Source organism: Erythrolamprus reginae, chromosome 8 (assembly GCF_031021105.1).
Source record: "Erythrolamprus reginae isolate rEryReg1 chromosome 8, rEryReg1.hap1, whole genome shotgun sequence".
Classification (NCBI taxonomy): Eukaryota; Metazoa; Chordata; class Lepidosauria; order Squamata; family Dipsadidae; genus Erythrolamprus; species Erythrolamprus reginae.
The window spans coordinates 15,575,921-15,592,430 of NC_091957.1; the positions used below are offsets into that span (position 1 = coordinate 15,575,921).

Genomic DNA, 16,510 nt, shown 5'->3' on the forward strand with positions numbered 1-16,510 from the left:
TTAAAAAAATACCCATTTCTTGAGCTCTAAAATAGATCCTTTTATTCATAGGGACAGATGTGCCCAAACAGGGAGGGCCCACATACCTGCCATCGTTTTATTTAAAACCCATCCAACATTTATGTTCACAGAACGTAATAAACCCGGCTTTAATGTGTGCAGTCCACAGCTCAGCCAAATTTTACAAACTTCAAAACAGCTCTGAACGAACTCAGAATATGGTTTTAAAAATGAGCTTTCAGATAAGGAGAGAAGTGATAAAGCCTGGGGGGAAAGAAGCATACAGAATAACAAGAGTTGGAAAGGACCTCAGAGGTCATCTAATCCAACCCCCTGCTCCAGCAGGGGTCTCTATTCCAATCCTGGTCAAATCTTTATTTTGAAGACGGCACCCACAACTTCTGGGTGGGTCTGTTGTCGCTCCCTTGAGTCCAAGGGCTCTTGTCAACATGGTCGTTGTAGTGGGCGCTGTGACCCATGGGCTTTGCCAGAAACTGACACCTTGGTTTTCCGAGTAGCCCAAACGCTGGTTCTTGCTGAAGAATACAAACTCTAGAAGATTCTACAACAGCGAGGGACATTTTAAAGTCTTCAAGCCATCTGGAAAAGGAAAAAATTCACCCGGGATTGGTTCTCGCTGGCCTTCAAACCCCCTTCGGTGAGAATCGCCAACCTTCAGACTGCCTCGTCTCCACTCTCCTCCTCTTCCTCTTTGGCGATGAAATGCATTCTTCGGAACTCCCGCCGGCTGGTGTTGGTCCGTGAGAAGGAGGCCGGTGGGAGGTCCTAGAAGAAAGAGACCCCACCTTCAGACCTAGTAGCCCTCAATTGGCATGGTCTTCAATTCCCCCAGATTATTTACGGGACCGTCTTCTGCCTCATATGTCTCCGGGTTTCGTCAGCCAAGCAATGTCGGCTGGTGGAACCGCGGGGAAGAGCCTTCTCTGTGGTGGCCCCGGTCCTCTGGAACCAACTTCTCCCCTGAAGATTCATACTGCCCCCACTCTCGCCTTCTGAAAGGCATTGAAAACACACTTAATGCTGGAAGGCCTGAGGGCCGTTTTCTGTTCGGGCCAGTGATATAAATGAGGGATGATTGATTGTTTTATACGGGATTTTATTTAGAAACATAGAAACATAGAAGATTGACGGCAGAAAAAAAATCTCCTGGTCCATTTAGTCTTCCCTGATACTATTTCCTGTATTTTATCTTAGGATGGATCTATGTTTATCCCAGGAATGTTTCAATTCAGTTCCTGTGGATTCACCAACCACGTCTGCTGGACGTTTGTTCCAAGGATTGATTACTCTTTCAGGAAAATAATATATATTTTTATATAATATAATTTTTTTACTTGTTTTTACTCTATGCATCGGAATATTTTAATCCTTGTTACTCTTTTATTGCTGTAAACCGCCTTGAGTCCGTAAATAAATAAAATTCAGAGAATGAACGGTTGAGTCCGTCCTTCCGTTGCCAGGGGCCTTCTTATCCGTCTTACCCACCTGCCCAACGCTGCAGACTCCCAGAATCCCCCCAGCCAGCCTCACAAAAGGCCAACTGCATCCCCCCCCCTTACCTGCGTGAACGCCACGCTTCCAAAGAACCGGTCCATCGGCAGCGGCTGGTTACTGTCCTCGTTCAAGAAAATGCTGTTGTCCGGCTCGCTGGCTTGGCCGGACGCCTGCCCCGGCTCCCTCTGCAAAGCGTTGGAGGCGCCAGCCGTGCAGGCCTTCCCTCCTTCCTCTGGTTCCTCCTCCTCTTCCTCTCCCTCTGCCTTCCGTGACAGGTGAGGCTGGGTGGCCTCAGAGGCCCCGGGTCCCGCGTTCTCCTCGGCTACATCTTGGGGGTCTTTGGAAGGGCCCTCCTCGCCCTGCAGCCTCAACTCGAGGGCTTCCGCAGCCAGCCCCAGCTGAGCTCCTGCTTTCTGCTTGGCCCCCCGTTTCCTTTCGCACCTCGGCTTCTTGGAGGGACTCTTGGTGGTCCCATTGCGCGAAGGACCCTGTGGGGGGAGGAGGAGGAAGGAAGCCCGTTAGAAGACCCAGGAGGTAAGGAGACATCCCATACCCGTGAGAAGTTGTGGGTGCTCCATCATTGAGGGTCTTCAAGGAGAGGCTGGACAGCCACTGGTCCAGAGTGGGTGTAGGGAAGATCCTGCTTCACAGGGGTTGGACTAGACTAGAGGACCTTCAAGGTCCCTTCAAACGCCTTATCATTCAGCATTCTGTTCAATTGCCGATGGGATGGCTAGAAAATCAGGACTGGACTTAGAATAGCAATAGCATTTAGACTTATACACCGCTTCCCAGTGCTTTTTAAGCAGTTGACAGAATCAGCCTCTTGCCCCCAACAATCTGGGTCCTCATTTGACCACCCCCTCGGAAGGATGCATAGATGGATGGATGGATGGATGGAAGGAAGGAAGGAAGGAAAGAATAGCAATTGCATGTAGACTTATATACCGCTTCCTAATGCTTTTCCAGCCCTCTCTAAGTGGTTGACAGAATCAGCCTCTTGCCCCCAACAATCTGGGTCCTCACTTCACCCACCTGGGAAGGACGGAAGGCTGAGTCAACCTTGAGCTGGTGGTGAGATTTGAACTGCTGAACTGCAGCCAGCAGAAGCAGCTTGCAGTGCTGCACTCTAACCACTGCACTACCCGGGCTCTTTGGAGGCCAGCCTGATGCCCTTCATAGGTCCCAAAATGCAGGACGGGGAAGCCTGCCTCGCCATTGCTGGTGTCCATTCACATTAGCACATGCTTATCAGTAATTCATACAGTACTAGACTTCCTGAACCTGGGCCGATTTTATTCAGGGTTAGCTAATAGTGATGGAAATATCGACTTACATATGCAAAAGGATGTTTTAGGGTGCTACTAATGTACATGGTGGAAAGAATACATAATATGACTTATAATTAAAAAAATAAAAAAATAGAATTACAGTATACTAGAATTGTTATTGATTTATATTATTTAAATTAGTTATACTAGTGTTTATATAGATAAATGCATAACTATATAATTTAAATATATAATAAACAAAATATATAAAGTTAAGTTAAAATATATAAAATACACAAACTTATATATAATATTTTATGTTTATATATATAAAATGCATAATATCCTTAATGATAAGGACAATTTTAATATTTAATTACATAGGTGTGTATACAATTGCACTATATGTATATGTGGGTTTGTATTTAATACACACATAATTATTAAGTAAACCTTATCATTAGCCATGCATTTAAACAGTTAGCATGTATTTGCATAAATTAGCATACGCCCCCCCTCCCCCCGTAGTTCCTACACGCTTGATTCGTGAAGACCCGTATGCAAATCGCAGCTAGAGGCCCCGCCCCCTGCCTATCCCACTCACCCGCCGGGCCCGCATGGAAGAAGCCGCAGGACCCCCACCACCCAAGTTCCCTCACTCTCCGCCGGCACTTCCGCCTCCCGCGGCGCCCCTTTTCCGGTAAAATTGCCGAATTAAAATGAAGAACGGGGGAACACCCACTTCCGTCGTTGCCTGGCAACAGGGCCTCCTCCTTTCCCGGCGGGACTTCATCCTTGCCTTGAGCACCGTCGCCATCTTTCTTTTGGGCGCCTTTATATGACAGCCCCTTCAAACCTAGAAACTCCTTAACTCTGAAGCTTTTTTCAGGTTTTTTTGAATTCCACCTCACCTTTTCGTCGCCTAAGGATTAGAGTGAGGTGCTACACTGCCTTCAGCGCTGTTTCCTAAGAATTTTAAACAGTAGGCCAGGGTTGAGGTAATAACCGCCATCTTTAGAGAGGGCAAGCCCCACTTTTCCTCCAGGATGGAACGTAGATGTATGCAACTTCTAGAAGAACGTGCCTGCCTCGAGTTTAAGAGTTCAAACGGCCCTTTTGGCATAAATGGTCCAAATTTCCAACCTTTGCGACGGATTTAATCTATTGGCATTCCTCTGACTTTGTGTGTGTGTGTGTGTGTGTGTGTGCGTGTGTGCGGAGTCTTAAGAATCTGGAATCTTGTTGCAAATTGTAATTAAAAGCAAAATGAAACCAAATGCAAAATGTATAACAGACTTTTCCTCAAGGGTTTGCTTGCCTTAAACCTTTCCTGAACTGCAAATTGTAAAAAGAAAATTGCAAAAAAGAAAAAAAAACCATAATCATGGATTAAAAGCAGTCCTTGACTTACGATCGCGATTGGGACTGGGATGTAATTTGCTAGGCGATCTGGTCATTATATGAGTCACACCCAATCTTTCTACCCTTTCTCCCAAGAATCATAAATGCTAGTCAGTTGCCAAGCACCTGCATCGCAATCACTCAAGACTATCACTCAAGACTAGGAGGGGACGTTGCAGTGGTCGTAAGTGTGGGGACCGGTTGCAAGTCATTGTTCCAGCCCCAAACTTTGAATTTTTGCTAAACAGACGGTTATGAATCAAGAGCCTGCCTTTGTGCTCTTTAAACTCCTCCAATTGGTCTACCAATTTGCTATTTGGGCCCCCTTCCACTCTGCTGGGTTGTTGTCGACTTCTTGTAAGCCACAACCCCCCCCCCCCCTTTGTGCAAACCATCCCCCTCTCCTGGTGGTTACATTGGCACAGTTGTGATATTTTTGTGTTGAGCGAAATCAATAAAAATGCTATTAGAAAGGATTTGTTTTGCCTTCCAAAACTCTTGATAGAAATTGCTGAATCCTCTTTTACAAGCAAAGGGGAAGGGGGGAGGGAATATTTTTTTAAAAAAATCTTAAGGTATGACATCATCTTCTCCCTTGTGAAATGTTTATGACTGAGAGATGCTCTTAAAAAGCTGGAAAAGACAAAAATAAAATAAAAATAAAAACCCTGAAGGGAACAAACAAATGCAAACTGGCCCGTCGTCCAACATCAGCCTAGACTTGGTTCAATTGCAAGTTGAAGGATGAAAATATGGCTCTTATTTTACAGAGAAAATAAAATAAAATAAACTTTTCAGAGGTCTTCAAGTCCAACCTTTGCTTAACCATGAGACCACCTAGGCCAGAGGAAGGCAAAGTTGGCTCTTCTATGACATGCAGACTTCAACTCCCAGAATTCCTGAGCTAGCATGACTGGCTCAGGAATTCTGGGAGTTGAAGTCCACAAGTCATAGAAGAGCCAACTTTGCCTTCCTCTGGCCTAGACCATTCCGGACAAATGGCTGCTGTCCAGTGTCTTCGGAGCCTTGAAGAGAAACTACTGAAAGTAGAAAACTTTGTGCGTTTGCCGAGAACGATGATGGGAAGCCGGAAGGCTGTCATATCTCTTTTGACCAGCAGGGTGCAGCCATGGCTCAGGAATGAAATGGCTCAAGGTCCTTTTCCCCTAGTTTAACCTAGCCTTCATTCCTCCTTTGCCTCTCCCCATCTTAGACAAGCCAGCATTTCATCTTGGCTAAAGAAAACCACCACGAGGAGAGAAGAATGCAGGAACTGATAGACGGAAGCCTGTCTATCCTTCCTTCCTTCCTTCCTTCCTTCCTTCCTTCCTTCCTTCCTTCCTTCCTTCCTTCCTTCCTTCCTTCCTTCCTTGTATGTCTGTCTGATCTATCTATCTATCTATCTATCTATCTATCTATCTATCTATCTATCTATCTATCTATCTATCTATCTATCTATCTATCTATCTATCTATCTATCTATCTATCTATCTATCTATCTATCTATCTATCATCTATCATCTCTCTCTCTCTTTTGGGATCCCATTTGTTGGGGGTTAAGGGAAAGGGGGGTTTGCCTTCTCTTTCTGCTCAAGATCCCAATGGACAATTGGGGGGGCCACTGTGGGACACAGAATGCTGGACTCGATGGGCTTTGGCCTGATTCAGCAGGGCTCTTCTTAGGTTCTTATGCTTCCATTCTCCCTCCCTTTCTTCTCTCCTTCCTACCTTCTTCCCTTTCCATTTCATTTCCTGTTTTATTCCCTCCCTCCCTCCCTCTCTTTCTTTCCCCCTTTTACCTCCTTTCTCTTCTTCCCCTCCCTCTCCCTTTCCTCTCCTCCAGCTCTCGCCCCACTATCAGGAGGTTGTGAGTTTAATAATAATAATAATAATAATAATAATAATAATAATAATAGTAACATCATGCAGTCCTATGTGCTTGGGAAGCGCCCGACTGGTGATGAAATATGAAATTCGGCATAGTGATCTCATTTGCTGAGTTGTATTGACATAATAATAATAATAATAATAATAATAATAATAATAACAACAACAGCAACAACAGCAGCAGCAACAACAGCAACAACAACAGAATTGGAAGGGACCTTGGAGGTCTTCTAGCCCAAACCCCTGCTTAGGCAGGAAATCCTACACCACTTCAGAGAGATGGTTATCCAACATCTTCTTAAAAACCTAAAAATGATCTTAGGCAGAGGCAGCAGATGTAGGGTTTCCTGTATGGGCCGGGGGGTTAGCAATAGCAATAGCATTTAGACTGATATACAGCTTCTTCACAATGCTTTTACAGCCCTCTCTAAGTGGTTGACAGAATTAGCCTCTTGCCCCCAACAGTCTGGGTCCTCATTTGACCCACCTCCGAAGGACGGAAGGCTGAGTTGACCTGGAGCCCGTGGTGAGGTCTGAACTGCTGAACTACAGCTGGCAGTCAGCAGGACTGCACTCTAACCATTGCGCCACCCCAGCTTTTGGGTTGGACTAGATGATCTGCAAGGTCCCTTCCAACTCTGTTCATCTAACCTAATCCCTTAACCTAATTCCAACCTCTCCCCCTATTGAGAGAGGTCACAATAACTCCTTACGGGAGAGCCTCTTTCAGACAAATATAGAATTTCGGCCTGCCTTTCCCTGCAGGAGGAACCTCTCTTAGGAGCCACTTAAAAGGGTTTTTCAAAAGGGAGCCTCCTTCTTTGGCACCTGGACAATCAAGAAGACACACAGGAGGCAGGTCAGGTCGCTGGAAGAACTCCGGTGCAATGAAAGCCCCCAAGTTTTGGAGCCTGCCTAATTTCCCAGGTTCTCCTTTGCTGGCTCCTCTGTTTGCCAAGTGCCAATTTACAAAAGAAGAAGAAGAAGGAGGAGGAGGAGAAAGAGGAAGAAGAAGAGGAAAAAGAAGGAGAGGAAGAAGAAGAAGAGGAAGAAGAGGAAAAGAAGAAGAGGGAGAGGAAGAATTAGGAGAGGGAGATGATGAGGAGGAGGAAGAGGAAGAAGAACAAGAGGAAAAGAAGAAGAGGAGGAGGAAGAAGAAGAACAAGAAGAGGAAGAGGAAAAAGAAGAAGAGGAAAAGAAGAAGAGGAAGAAGGAGAAAAGAAGAAGAAGAAGAAGAGGAAGAAGAAGAAGAAAGAAGAGGAAGAGGAAGAATTAGGAGGAGAGGGAGATGATGAGGAGGAGGAGGAGGAAGAAGAACAAGAGAAGAAGAAGAAGAGGAGGAGGAGGAAGAAGAAGAGGAAAAAGAAGAGGAAAAGAAGAAGAGGAAGAAGGAGAAAAGAAGAAGAAGAAGAAGAAGGAGAAGAAGAAGAAGAAGAAGAAGAAGAAGAAGAAGAAGAAGAAGAAGAAGAAGAAGAAGAAGAAGAAGAAGCAAAGCCCTCTGCATTATTGATGGGCCATTTCTTTGGGGAGTTGGATGCTTCTCACACCCCTATACGTTGTGCAAACAGCGCCTGGGTCTTTCAGCGCTGGGCAAGGCGCCTGTTTTACAGTCGCCTCATGAAAAATGAAGAGCCGGGGCTGATTTTGGCAAGTGAAAATGATTTAACCCTGTGTAAAAGCAATGAATCTTTGATGCCGGAGTTTATTAAATTTCTACAAGCATCAAGCTCAAATGCAATGCTGTGAACGGATTTTCTCGAGCCAGTAAAAAGTTGGAGGGATGGTAGATTCAGGGATTTGCAGGTCATCCTCAACTTACAACCACAACGGAGCCTCCCCCCCAATTCCTGTCACTAAGTGAGACATTAACAGAGTGACTTTGGTAAATCACTTCGGTCCGGTTTATGATCATTGCAGCATCCTCAAAGGTCGCTTGACTCAAAGTTATGATGGTCACCATTGTTAGTATACTGTATGTAACTATGTTGGGGTGTTGCAATACAAAAGCTAACAATGTAAGTTTACGACTGTACCTTTAAGGGTCATTTGCTGGTTGGCCACAAGAGGGAGCCAACGCTGTTCCTCTTGGGGGAGTGTATACTAGAGAGATTTATATTTGCTGCGTGTGTATATTTTGCTGTGTGCCATAACCTGGTTTGTAAACCATTATTAGGATTATATGTGTGTGATATTGGACTGTGTAACTACTATTGTTTATTTGCCTATTTGTATCTGAGTCTTCGGAGAGGGGCAGCATACAAATCTAATAAATAAATAAATAAATAAACAAACAAACAAACAAACAAATAAATAAATAAAAATATTGTTCTATGTTGTAGAACAGAATTGACTCACCCACATTGCTGCAGTTACTCTGCTTAAAGTTTGTTGAAGGTTTATTATATTACCTAGACAAGCGAAGTCACTCAACAACCATGTGACGAGCTGAACAGCTGCTGTGATTCACTTAACAACCGTGCCAAAAAAGGTCACAAAATGGGGCAAAACTGTCTCGCTTACCAACGGAAATTTTGGGCTGAAATTTCAATCAACGACTGCTGTCCATGCCGGTTGCCAGGAACCCGAATTTTGATTACGTGGCCGTAGGGAAGTCCATGATGGTTGTAAGTGCGAGAATTGGCTGTAAGTGTGAGGACCAGTTGCACATCGCTTCCCTCCCCCCCAATGCTATACATTTGAACCGTCATTAGAAGAATCGTCAAGGGCTGCCTGCAATGACCTGGGATTAGGTTCACAAACTTCGGCAAGTTTTTAATCACCTTGAGATGTTTCCAAGGTGGGTATGGAGGTATGGAGGGAGGAGGAAGGCTGACACCTGATGCCAATCTATATCCCCCCCCATCCGCCCTAAACAGGGGGTTGGACTAGAAGACCTCCAAGGTCCCTTCCAACTCTGTTTTTTTGTTGTGGTTCTTCTTCTTCTTCTTCTTCTTCTTCTTCTTCTTCTTCTTCTTCTTCTTCTTCTTCTTCTTCTTCTTCTTCCTTCTTCCTTCTTCTTCTTCTTCTTCCTTCTTCCTTCTTCTTCCTCCTCCTCCTTCTTCTTCCTTCTTGTTCTTGTTCTTCTTTTTCTTCTTCTTCCTTCTTCTTCCTCCTCCCTCCTCCTTCTTCTTCCTTCTTCTTCCTTCTTGTTCTTCTTGTTCTTCTTCTTTTTCTTCTTCTTCTTCTTCCTTCTTCTTCTTCCTCCTCCTCCTCCTCCTCCTCCTCCTCCTTCTTCTTCCTTCTTCTTCCTTCTTGTTCTTGTTCTTCTTTTTCTTTTTCTTCTTCTTCTTCTTCCTTCTTCTTCCTTCTTCTTCTTCTCCTCCTCCTATTCTTACTCCTAATCCTCTTCCTCCTTCTTCTTCCTCCTCCTCCTCTTCTTTGAAACATAAAAAGATAGAAGAGTGACGGCAGAAAAAGACCTCCTGGTCCATCTACTCTGCCCTTCTACTATTTCCTGTATTTTATCTTAGGATGGATCTATGTTTATCCCAGGCATGTTTAGATTCAGTGACTGTGGATTGACCAACCACGTCTGCTGGAAGTTTGTTCCAAGCATCTACTCCTCTTTCCGTCAAATAATATTTCCTCCCGTTGCTTCTGATCTTTTCCCCCAACTCACCTCAGATTGGGGCCCCTTGTCCTTGGGTTCACTTTCCTATTAAAAACACTTCCTTCCTGAACCTTATTGAACCCTTGAACATATTTCAATGCTTTGATCGTGTCCCCCCCTTTCCCTTCTGTCCTCCAGACCAGGGTTTCCCAACCTTGGCAACTTGAAGATATCTGGACTTCAACTCCCAGAATTCCCCAGCCAGCATTTGCTGGCTGGGGAATTCTGGGAGTTGAAGTCCAAATATCTTTGAGTTGCCAAGGTTGGGAAACACTGCTCCAGACTATACGGATTGAGTTCATGAAGTTAATTTTCCTCCTCCTGTTCTTCCTCCTTCTCCTCCTTCTTGTCATCATCATCATCATCATCATCATCATCATCATCATCATCATCATCAATTTCCCCCACAAAAGAACTTGCTGAAGCCAATTTGGAGCCCCCAATATAAAAATAATCACACTTGCTCAGTCCAGATGGCTGAGGTTATAAATTTCATTCTGTTTTTATTTTTATTTCGCCCCTACCCCTTCAGGTTATATACCACCCCCGTCCTTTTTTTCTCTGCCATTTGAAGTAATGGCTTCCTTCATCTTGCTTCCCATAATATATAACGCCTCGTGTTGCTGCAATGGGATTGCCAAGCTCATTTGTCACACAAACCTTGCTCGCGCGGTGCCTGTGTGAGTGTGTGTTGTGCTTCTGTTTTTTCGTGCAGAGCCATCGAGCAGCATTCAAACCTCCCTCTAATTGCAACCGTCAAAATATCACATTTTGCGGCTCAGATCCCAGGTTTTCCTTTCGACACGGAGATATTTTGCCACGGAAATATATCAGATGAAAGCAGGGGGGGGGGAGACTTGGGGAGGAAGGGTCCAGCCCTCCTCTGGATGCCCCCAACTTAAAACAAATTGCTGCCTTCTGGAAGGAGCGGGTTTCCCACTCCGTGTCTAGGGCAGGCGGGGCCAGGGGGGCATAAAACCGGTGCCAGGCCCCTCTCTCCCAATTAAAATGGATGTGATCGATCTCTGGAGTCGGAGGAGATGGTTGGCAGTTAATAAACGGCTGTGTGTTTCCTTTCCTGAAATTATTTTTTTTGGGGTGGGAAAAAAATGAGGAAAAGACTTGCTTAAAAGTTTGATGGCTTATTTCTCCCTGGCTGGGGGGCTTTAGGGATTGTTTGCCTTCTAAATGGAGGGACGGTCCACCATTTCCTCCTCAAGGTGTCCAAGAGGCCGTGGATGGATCGATTGTTTTGTTCAAACTATACTTTCCTAATAAGTGACAACCTTTTTTCCCTCTCCCCGCCTCCGCCTTTCCACAAACCCCATCCCCTTCTAGCACTGATGATGTAACCTACTTGGGTAATGAGACGTCTGGAAGAAAACTAGAAAACTTAGAGAGCACCAAGGACCCCACAGTCCTTTTTCTCCTCCTCCTCCTGCTCCTTTACCATTTCAAAACATATTCCACCTATGAGATTTCATTGAAATCTTCTTCTTCCTCCTCCTCCTCCTCCTCCTCCTCCTCCTCCTCCTCCTCCTCCTCCTCCTCCACCCTTCTCCTCTCTGTAAACCGTACTACCTTTCAACACTGATGATGTTATCTAATTTGGTAATAAAATGTCTGCAAGATTCAGGGAGCACCATGGAATCCACAATCCTTCTCCTTCTCCTCCACTTCTTCCTCCCTCCTCCTTCTTTTTCCTCTTCCTAATCCCTCCTCCTCATCCTCTTCTTGCTCATTCCCTTCCTCCCTCCTTGTTCCTCCTTCTCCCTCCTCCTCTCCTCCTCTCCTTCCTCCATCTTCATCCTCCCCCTTCTCCTCCACTTCCATCCCTCCTCCTCCTCCCTACCTCCCTCCTCCTCCTCCATCATATAATAATAATAATAATAATAATAATAATAATAATAATAATAATATCCATCCATCCATCCATCCATCCATCCATCCATCCATCCATCCATCCATCCATCCATCTATCTATCTATCTATCTATCTATCTATCTATCTTATTTATTAGATTTGTATGCTGCCCCTCTCCGTAGACTCGGCTCGGCTCACAGCAATAACAAAACAATGAATGACAAATCTAATATTTAAGTAACTAAAAACCCCTTATTAAAAAAGCAAAGCATACATACAAACATACCATGGATATCTCAATTCCCCATGCCTGACGACAGAGGTGGGTGGTTAATAATAATAATAATAATAATAATAATAATAATAATAATAATAATTTATTAGATTTGTATGCCGCCCCTCTCCGAAGACTTGGGGCGGCTCACAACAATAGTGCAATACATTACAAATCTAATATTAAAATTTAAAAAGTCAATTAAAGAACATTAATATAAAATAATCATTTAGTTTGTTTAGCGACCATTTAAAGTCACAGTGGCACTGAAGAGGCTTGTGACCATTTTACACACTGCAGTGTGTGTAAAGAACTGCAGTGATTCCCTGAACAGCTCTGGGGAGAGGAGTCGTAAGATGGGGCAAAACTCACTTTGCAAACTTCTCACTTAGCGACTTAGATTGAGGGGGACCCCTGATGGCTGGAGGGGGGGAGATCTTCCCAGGCTGCTGGAGTGAGGTTTCTGCAGGGTTTTGATTAAGCTGCCTTGCAAAGAGAAGAGGCCCATTTTGGAGACCCGGCGTGCCAAAAGGACCGTTGCATATTGCAATGACGTTCTCACTTCGAAGGTCTCCAGATGGGGAGTTTAAGGCCAGGCCTTAAACAGGACACCTTCTCCAAGATTCTGTTTTTATCCCCCGAAAGTGCTTCTCTGGCCCCAAATCTCCAGAAACAGCCACCACCGAGAACCTATTTAAAAATGTATTTTTTTTAAAAAAAAAAAAAGTCTTCCCAAAATAGACCGCGGTGCAAATAGGTTGCAGCTGATGAATAAGGGAATCCTCGCCAGTAATCACTTCAGCAAGAGGTCACTAATGGATTTCAACCGAGATTCGGTCGGACAAACTGTTTCAGCTATAAAAGCTTTCCGTTCGAGGCTCCGGGTCAAAAAACCACTCCTTTGGGGTTCTTCGTTCCCCTGTCCTTAAAAACCGGCCCAGGGCTTTTAAATTCTCCATTTAATTCTGAGCTTCTTTGTCTCTGCGGTGAACCCTGTACCAGAAATTCTGGGGTTGGTTTCTGATCTGACTGGTCTTGGATTTTAAATTCCTGGGCAATTCAGGAACACAGTTTCGTAGTTTTCTGCAACAATAGACCCAGGATATCTTTATCCTAGATTTGCCAGGGAGAATTACAACTACATCGCCTTAAACACGACCTTAGCATAGCCCATAAAATCAGCTGCTACCACGTCTTTCCTGCCAACGACTACTTCAGCTTCAACCACAACAACACAGGGGCACAAAACAGATACAAACTCAAAGTAAACCACTCCAAACTCGACTGCAGGAAATACGACTTTAGTAACAGAGTAGTTGATGCATGGAACTCACTACCGGACACTGTAGTATCATCACCTAACCCCCAAATCTTTACCCTTAGACTGTCCACTGTTAACCTCTCCCGATTCCTAAGAGGTCAGTGAGTGGCGTGCATAAGTGCACTAGCATGTCTTCCATCTCCTGTCCGAATGTTTCTCTCTTACTAGCATCATGTATATAAACATTGTTATGTCTTTGTATACTACCAATATGTACTTGACAAAAATAAATAAGCAAATACATAAGTAAAAAAGTAAGTAAATAAGTAAATAAATAAGGAAGGAAGGAAGAGATAAAAGAAAGAGAGAGAGAAAGAAAGAGGAGGAAAGAAAGAGAGAGAAAGAAAGAAAGAGAGAGAAAGAGAGAAAAAGAAAGAAAGAGAAAGAGAGAGAGAAAGAAAGAAAGAGAGAAAAAGAAAGAGAGAGAGAAAGAGAGAGAGAAAGAGAGAGAAAGAAAGAAAGAAAGATAGAGAGAAAGAAAGAAAGAGAGAAAGAAAGAAAGAAAGAAAGAGAGAGAAAGAAAAGAAAGAAAGAGAGAAAGAGAGAGAAAAAGAAAGAAAGAAAGAAAGAAAGAAAGGTTGTTTGTTGGGGGTTTTAAGGGCAACTGGGTTGCTTCTTTCTTCAGAAAAATCTGCTGCTCCTTTGGAAAGTTGTCACTTTCTATTATGTCGATTCCCTTCCCGGCTCTGCTGGCTTCCTCCCGCTCTCCCTGGAACAATTTGCTAGATCCTAAATAAAACTCATCACTTCCATGATCCCCGATAAATCTTCATTACCATCCACTTCGGTGGCTGCTCTGAGCGTTTCTCCTCTGCCTTCGTCAGCCCCAAATTGGCTGTTTACTTGTGCTCGGATTGAGAAGTTAATATTTTATCCCTCGTAAATGCTAAACCCCCCTGGATTTTATTCTCAAAAGAACGAGGGAGGGGAAACACATCCCACCAGGAATTGTAGGTAGTCCTCAAAATATGACCGTTTGTTTAGTGGCCAGCAATTCCATTCACAACAGTCCCTTTAGTGATGGTTCAAAGTTACAACGGCAGTGAAAAAGTTAAAAGTTTTTGCACTTAACGACCTCTGCAGCATCCTCACAGCCATGGGGTCAAAATTCAGACATTTGGAGGCTGACTCATATTTAGAAGCATAGAAGATTGACGGCAGAAAAAGACCTCCTGGTCCATCTAGGCTGCCCTTCTACTATTTCCTGTATTTTATCTGAGGATGGATCTATGTTTATCCCAGGCATATTTCAATTCAGTTCCTGTGGATTGACCAACCACGTCTTCTGGAAGTTTGTTCCAAGCATCTACTCCTCTTTTAGTGAAATAACATTTTCTCATGTTGCTTCTGATTTCCCCCCCAACTAACCTCAGATGGTGCCCCCTTGTTCTTGGGTTCACTTTTCTATGAAAAACACTTCCCTCTTGAACCTTATTTAACCCTTTAAGAGATTTAAATATTTCGATCGTGTCCCCCCTTTCCCTTCTGTCCTCCAGACTAGACAGATGGAGTTCATGAAGTCTTTCCTGATCAGTTTTATGCTTAAGACCTCCCACCGTTTTTGGAGCCCGTCTTTGGACCCCTTCAATTTGATCCATCTCTTTTTGTAGGTGAGGTCTCCAGAACTGGACACAGTATTATTCCAAATATAGTCTCATCAGCACTCTATACAGCGGGATCACAATCTATTTATGACGGTTGCAATTTCCCAGGGCCAGGCGGTCTCCTTTTGCGACCCTCCAACCAGCAAAGTCAATGGGGAAGCAGCCCTGAGTCCCATGGGGTTGGGCGGCATAGAAGTCTATTACCTTAATTTAAATTTAGATTCTTAATTAGTTAATTGGATTATATTATGTATTGTATATGAGCCGCCTCGAGTCTTCGGACAAGGGCAGCATAGAAATCAAATCAAATCAAATCAAATCAAATCAAGTCAATCAAAAAATAAAATAATAAATAAAATAAAATAATAAAATAAAATAAAAATAAATTAAAATAAAATTTCACTTAATAACCATGTGACTATCTCAACCACTGCAGTGATTCACTTAACAACTGTGGCGAGAAAGGCCGTCACATGGAACAAAGCCCCCTGAACAAATTTCTCACTTCACAGAGTAAATTTTGACCTCAGTTACGGTCATAAGTGAAAGACTCCTGTATATTTAGAAAAAAAAATACTCCCCCCCCAAATATCTACAGCCCCCAATGAGAAGCCCCTGAGAGGAGCCCCCCCCCCCCACTACATCCTTGCCAGCTCACCACCCTGGATGGAGGCTGCCTCTGGGGGTCTCTTTAGCGGGCAGGAGCCCCCTGTTTTCGGGGGGATTTGGCTGCTGCAGCAGGAAAGTCAGAGCGCATTTGAGTCAGCTCCTTTGAGCCTAACGCTTGCTGACTCTAAACACACTTGTGTCGTTTTCTTAACAACGAGACAGAAGGGGCTTGCCACGGCCTATTTCCCCAGCTTGGTTTGACTTCCCAACACAGAAGTCTCCTCTTCAAGGACCGACCTGGGGGAGGTTTTGCTCAGCTGCTCCTGGAATCTATCAAAATATCTTTCCTTCCTTCCTTCCTTCCTTCCTTCCTTCCTTCCTTCCTTCCTTCCTTCCTTCCTTCCTTTCCTTCCTTTTCATTCATCATTGCATTCATCCCTTCCAACTCTGTTGTTGTTGCTGTATTATTATTATTATTATTATTATTATTATTATTATTATTATTATCTTCCCTCCCTCCGTCTCTCCTTCCTTCCTTCCTTCCTTCCTTCCTTCCTTCCTTCCTTCCTTCCTTCCTTCCTTCCTTCCTTCCTTCCTCTGTTGTTTCCCTGTAGATGTTTTATGATCAAACAAGGTAACCTCATCAGTGCAAACCCCACTGCCTTCCGGCACTGATGATGTTACGTAGCTGGGTCATGAAACGTCTGCGAAACCCCCCCCGCCTTGAAGCTCAGAAAACACCAAGGACCCCACCCGTCTCTTCCATTGTTTTGCCTCTTGCCCTGCCATTGGATGCTTGGGAAATAGGTTGACCCCCACCTCCTTCTTTGTGGCAGTCCCTAAAATATAGCATGGTACTTTCAGATACGATGCATCTAACACTGACAATGTTACCTGGCTGGGTCACGAGATGTCTGCAAGGCAACCACCAAGCTCAGAGTCCTATAGGTCTCTTCCCTTCTCTCCTCACTACTACTACTACTACTACTACTACTTCTTCTTCTTCTTCCTCCTCTTTTCTTCTTTTTCTTCTTCTTCCTCTTCTTCTCTTCCTCTTCCTCCTCTTCTTCTTCCTCTTCTTCTTCTTCCTCCTCTTCCTCTTCTTCTTCTTCTTCCTCTTCCTCTTCTTCCTCTCCTCCTCTCCTCCTTCCTTTC

At 44.2% G+C, this 16,510-nt stretch overlaps 1 protein-coding gene across 1 annotated transcript; it reads right to left on the reverse strand.

Annotated features, from left to right (window-relative positions):
* Window positions 1–15: 15 nt before the first annotated feature.
* On the reverse strand, window positions 16–3,483 carry C8H1orf174 (chromosome 8 C1orf174 homolog). Its single transcript, XM_070759016.1, has 3 exons — window positions 3,391–3,483; window positions 1,581–2,003; window positions 16–786 (listed from the first exon to the last, which is right to left on the reverse strand). The coding sequence occupies exons 1-3, from the start codon at window positions 3,403–3,405 to the stop codon at window positions 676–678; spliced, it is 549 nt and encodes a 182-aa protein (XP_070615117.1). The 5' UTR covers window positions 3,406–3,483; the 3' UTR covers window positions 16–675.
* Window positions 3,484–16,510: the final 13,027 nt, after the last annotated feature.